The sequence below is a fragment of the Brassica oleracea genome, chromosome C4 (assembly GCF_000695525.1).
Source record: "Brassica oleracea var. oleracea cultivar TO1000 chromosome C4, BOL, whole genome shotgun sequence".
Taxonomy (NCBI): Eukaryota; Viridiplantae; Streptophyta; class Magnoliopsida; order Brassicales; family Brassicaceae; genus Brassica; species Brassica oleracea.
Window position 1 is genome coordinate 49,608,251 of NC_027751.1, and position 4,725 is coordinate 49,612,975.

The 4,725-nt window shown below is 39.6% G+C and overlaps 2 protein-coding genes across 2 annotated transcripts; one reads left to right on the forward strand and one right to left on the reverse strand.

Annotated features, from left to right (window-relative positions):
* LOC106339140 lies at positions 1–2,011 on the reverse strand. The gene is made up of 3 exons (XM_013777945.1): positions 1,915–2,011; positions 948–1,849; positions 1–801 (listed from the first exon to the last, which is right to left on the reverse strand). The coding sequence occupies exons 1-3, from the start codon at positions 2,009–2,011 to the stop codon at positions 1–3; spliced, it is 1,800 nt and encodes a 599-aa protein (XP_013633399.1).
* A 691-nt stretch (positions 2,012–2,702) lies between these two features.
* On the forward strand, positions 2,703–4,725 carry LOC106336659 (cell number regulator 8-like). The gene is made up of 3 exons (XM_013775559.1): positions 2,703–3,082; positions 3,627–3,829; positions 4,272–4,725. Exons 1-3 carry the CDS (start codon positions 2,818–2,820, stop codon positions 4,506–4,508), a joined length of 705 nt encoding a protein of 234 aa, XP_013631013.1. The 5' UTR covers positions 2,703–2,817; the 3' UTR covers positions 4,509–4,725.

The following is a 4,725-nucleotide window of genomic DNA, read 5'->3' on the forward strand; positions in this document are numbered from 1 at the left end:
TCATTCTAGTGGGTCAACAAAACTCTGAGAAATCAAAGATTCATCGATATTTATGAATTGGTCATGGTAGCCATCATCCTCATATTCTTGTCCTGATTCTAGACGTCCTTCCTCGACCTTGAGAAGCCACTCAGAAAACTCTTTCTCATCCTGATTGACTCGCATATTTTTTTTCAAAGAGAACTTGTGGCAGCTATTCCATAGATATGAATGGCTTATCGAAGCTAAAACAGTATCAGCTCTACTTCCTTGTGGAATGACTGGTAGGATCTGTCTGAAATCACCACCTAACATAATTGTTTTGCCGCCAAAAGGCTGATTCTTTGCAGATGGATTTTTCATAGACATTATGTCCTTCAACGTCTTGTCTAATGCTTCGAAAGCATGCTTGTGTGTCATAGGTGCCTCATCCCAAATAATGAGGTGCGTTTCCTCAATTAGTTCAACTAGCATTGTACCTGGTTTGATGTTGCAGAGCATATCTTCGTCGAGCTTCAACGAAATATTGAAGCGAGAATTAGCTGTTCTCCCGTTTGGTAGTAGCAATGCGGTTATTCCCGAAGAAGCAACTGGTAGAACAATTTGTTTTCTTGAGTGAAGTCTGGATATAATAGTCTGGTATAGGAATGTTTTTCCTGTGCCCCCTGCGCCATATACAAAGAAAAGTTTTCCCTCTTTTTTATCAACAGAATCTAAGACTGATTCATAGATCTCACGCTGCTCAGCATTAAGTAAGTTGTACTGCTTCTCATGTCTTAGCGTTTCCTCGGCAACATCGTAATCCATTTCTTGGTCCACAAACTGTTCCCCAATTCCTTTAGCAAAACAGGGTTGATCTTCGGCATATCTTTAATATCATCTACGGAGCGATCATGCATGCGCATCAACTTTTCGACTCCTATCAATGTGTATTGCTCTAAGGTCTTATCGTCCAGTTTCAGATTTACGTGACCTAAGATCTTTTGTCTCTTGTGAAGTATGTCCTCGCTCATTGATTTCCATGAGTGTTCCCATAGTCCTTTAGGGCTTGCAACGAAGCAATTTTTTTGGAATGTGACAAACATATCACAGAGCTGGTATGGGGTGGCCGTTCGAGCACCCTCTGACATACTCTCGAGCCATTCAACATCATTGTCCAAATAGCCTCGTGCGTGGCAAACTGATTTGAAGTCAGGGTATTTCACATCGTTGTATGTTTTTAGCTCGTCGTAACTTCTAGGACCCTTAATCTTATTAATTAGGACCCTTAGATAGTATTGATCACCTGCTGAAGGATGGACAGCTACGACTCGGCCAATGGTTTTTCCTTTCTTACGTTCAGTCCACACCTTAGCACTATTGTTCCATATAAAATATTCAGAAATCTGCACATATGTTAGTGTCCGCGCAAACTCTGACCTTCTGCATAAAACCATCCATTCAGTGAACATTGTCTTCTCGATACCTGGTTTGCGGATTACACGGTCGAGGTTATCTGTTGATTTAACCGTAATTTTTCGTTCACCTTCTAAGTGAATGATAAGCTTCTCAACTGATGGCTTTCTTTTGTGTATGTGGAATGCGAAAGTCCGCCACATAGACTCACAAGCTGATAAATATCGGGCTTCGATGTAGTCTTGGATCTCATTGCGTTGTTTGACGACTTTCTCCTTTGGTCCTCCGGATCCCGTGGCGTCAGAGGTAGTTGTTGTATTTCCTTTCTCAATCACAGCTGTTGCTCGATCAACGCCCTTGGTTATGTACTTGAATAAGTATTTCACCGCGCTTGTACGATTACACCATTCAACATTAATATGAGCTTCGTACTTCTTCAGAAGCTTAATGTTATGAGGTACGACAAAAGTGTTGTCTAGTACAACCCCAGCCTTTAAAGTAGACGCATCGTCTTTTCGGCGTCGACGATATAACACATACCCGGATTTTTGAAGTGAAACCAATGAATAATTTGTTTCTTGTGATCTTTTCTCAGTTGTTTTGATAATTCCTTCCTGTGAAGCGTATGTCTTTTCATGTCTTTTACTGTTAATATCTCTCCAAATTGAATAATAGAGTGCGACTTTTAAAGCATCTATCAGAAGGAAGTTGCTAGTTTTGTCCCTTTCTTTTTCGTCCAAATTTCAATTTACGTAGAGTACAGTACTATAACATCTACTCGACAGATGCCTAACTTTCTCTTTCGAATTCATGAGATATTATTATCGACGCAGTCTCTTAGCTGACTGTGGTTTTTGCTGAATTCAAGTCTCTACGACATTTCATAGATCGACATTTTTCATAAACGTTTTCATTTTTCCTTCAAGAACACTTAACAATATACTCCCTCCGTTTCATATTGTAAGTAGTTTTAGAGAAATTGTTTTGTTTCAAAATGTAAGTAGTTTTCGTATTTCTAGGTAACTTTTACATTTATTGAATACAGTGTGACCAATCAAATTAAATAGACTTATTTTTTATTGGTTAAATTATATCTAACCTATTTATTATAAAATACTTTTTAAAAATATAATAATTTTCTAAATCTTCGCGCTTTTAGCCAAAACTACTTATATTATGAAACGGAGGGAGTATATATCATCTAATGCACGTTGTGCATTTAATACTCGGTTCATTTAATACATCAGTCAAGTCACATTTATTAATGAAGGCGTCTTTGTCTATTTTTAATTCGTTCCTTAACGCGTACGGAACGCGGCCCAATAAAATAATTACTTTAATTTCCATTTTAAGTCTCTTCTTCTTCTCTACCTTCTTCCTCTTTGTAGATCAAAGAGAGAGCGTTTGTTGAGAAGATCCTAGAAGGTGAATATCAATCAGAACATGGCGAAAGAAGACAACCACGAAGCTCAACGATGCGAGTGCGAGGATCATGAGGAATCGAGTCCTCTCTTGCAAGTGAACGAAAGCAAGATCTGCTCAAAAGGGGACACCAAGACGGCGGAGGAATACGGCTGGACGGCGGATGGATTGCCGGTGAGCCAAGGGAGCGTGATCGGCGAGCCGATCGGGAGAAACCAATGGAGTTCCGGTCTTTTTTCCTGTCTCGGCCGAAACGATGAGTTATGCAGCAGCGATCTCGAAGTTTGTGAGTCTTTATGTTCTGTCTCAATGATTAGTGTTTGAAATTTGGGATTTTTCGTAATGGGTTTCTTGATTTGGTGGAGATTGAATTGTAAAGTTTTGATTTTGATGTGTTTCACTGTTGGTGAGTCTTGTGTTCTGTCTGACTGTCTCAATGGTTATTGTCGGAAATTTTGGTTTTTTTTTTAATGGTTTTTTTTTCTATTTGGTAGAGATTGAATTGGAAAGTTCTGATTTTGATGTGTTTCATGGTTTGTGAGTCCTGTGTTCTGTCTCAATGGTTATTGTCGGAAATTTGAGATTTTCCTTAATGGGTTTCTTGGTGGAGATTGAATTGAAAAGTTCTGATTTTGATGTGGTTCACGGTTGGTGCGTCTTGTGTTCTGTCTCAAATGATTATTGTCGGAAATTTGAGGTATTCCTTAATGGTTTTTTGATTTGTTAGAGATTGTATTAGAAAGTTCTGATTTTGATGTGGTTCATGGTTGGTGGGTGAGGTTGGTGAAAGACTCAAATCTTTTACATCTTAATGGCTTCTTCTTTGTTAGGTCTCCTTGGAAGTGTGGCTCCATGTGTGTTGTATGGAAGCAATGCAGAGAGGCTTGGGTCTGCTCCTGGAACGTTTTCGAATCACTGCTTGACGTATTTAGGGTTGTACTTTGTCGGCAACTCTCTGTTTGGATGGAACTGCCTTGCTCCATGGTTCTCTTACTCTAGCCGCTCTGCCATTCGCCGAAGGTTTAACCTTGAGGTAATGATCGAATTATCTGGTATTTAATCCGGAAAAAAAAACTGAAAAATCTGCTTTTTAAATCTAAATTATCCGAAATTATCTGAGAAACAACCGAACCGAAATTTTGTGGATATTAGTCCGAACCAAAAACCGAAATAGCCAAAACCGAACCAGATTTCAAATAATCAAACGGTTCCTATATCTCTAGAACCGAAAATCGAAAGAAAAAAAACGAACTGGAAGCGAACGCCAAGCCTAGTTGTACTCTAAGAAGAGACTCGATCAACTCCTCTCTTTGTATATCTTCTTGGTTGTGTACAACTTTCTGAGTTTTATAGGAGCCATGGAGAGACAAGTCTTGTCTCATAGGCACTCTAGTGTCTCTAGTTTTAGGCATGTGTACTACGAGAGTCTCCTTTGCATCGCATCTCGTGACCCCATCTTTGGTTTCTGAAAACAGGGAAGCTTTGAGGCGATGGACAGGTCATGTGGTTGCTGCGGTAGCTGCATAGAGGATGAGATGCAAAGGGAACATATGGAGACGACTTGTGACTTCGTGACGCATGTTCTTTGCCATACGTGTGCACTTTGCCAAGAAGGCCGTGAGATCCGCAGGAAGGTTCTTCACCCGGGTTTCAATGCTCAGTCCACTGTGGTTGTGCTTCCACCAAGTGAACAAACCATGGGACGTAAGTAAGTGAAAAGCTTGCGTTGAGTCATGTGTCCTAAATAACAATTGTAATACACAAGGTGAACTATGATGTTGTCTCTTGCTTGCTTTTGTCGCCGGTTCTTTTCTCTTTTTTTTGGTCTTTCTTCAATGCATGCAAACATATGTATATCTTTATTGTTACGTACTTGGTTTTGGATATGGTCTTGTAATATTCAATAAAGTTTCACAACTTTTAACTCTA

Excerpts from the sequence above, each read along its gene's own strand:
- LOC106339140 (XM_013777945.1), bottom strand. The coding sequence starts at position 2,011 with ATGAAAAGACATACGCTTCACAGGAAGGAATTATCAAAACAACTGAGA. Across the intron at positions 1,850-1,914 it reads GTTTCACTTCAAAAATCCGG|ACAACACTTTTGTCGTACCT; the intron begins GTATGTGTTATA and ends GGGTTGTACTAG. Across the intron at positions 802-947 it reads GACAAAAGATCTTAGGTCAC|TTTGTGGACCAAGAAATGGA; the intron begins GTAAATCTGAAA and ends ATTGGGGAACAG.
- LOC106336659 (XM_013775559.1), top strand. The coding sequence starts at position 2,818 with ATGGCGAAAGAAGACAACCACGAAGCTCAACGATGCGAGTGCGAGGAT. Across the intron at positions 3,083-3,626 it reads CAGCAGCGATCTCGAAGTTT|GTCTCCTTGGAAGTGTGGCT; the intron begins GTGAGTCTTTAT and ends CTTCTTTGTTAG. Across the intron at positions 3,830-4,271 it reads GCCGAAGGTTTAACCTTGAG|GGAAGCTTTGAGGCGATGGA; the intron begins GTAATGATCGAA and ends TTCTGAAAACAG.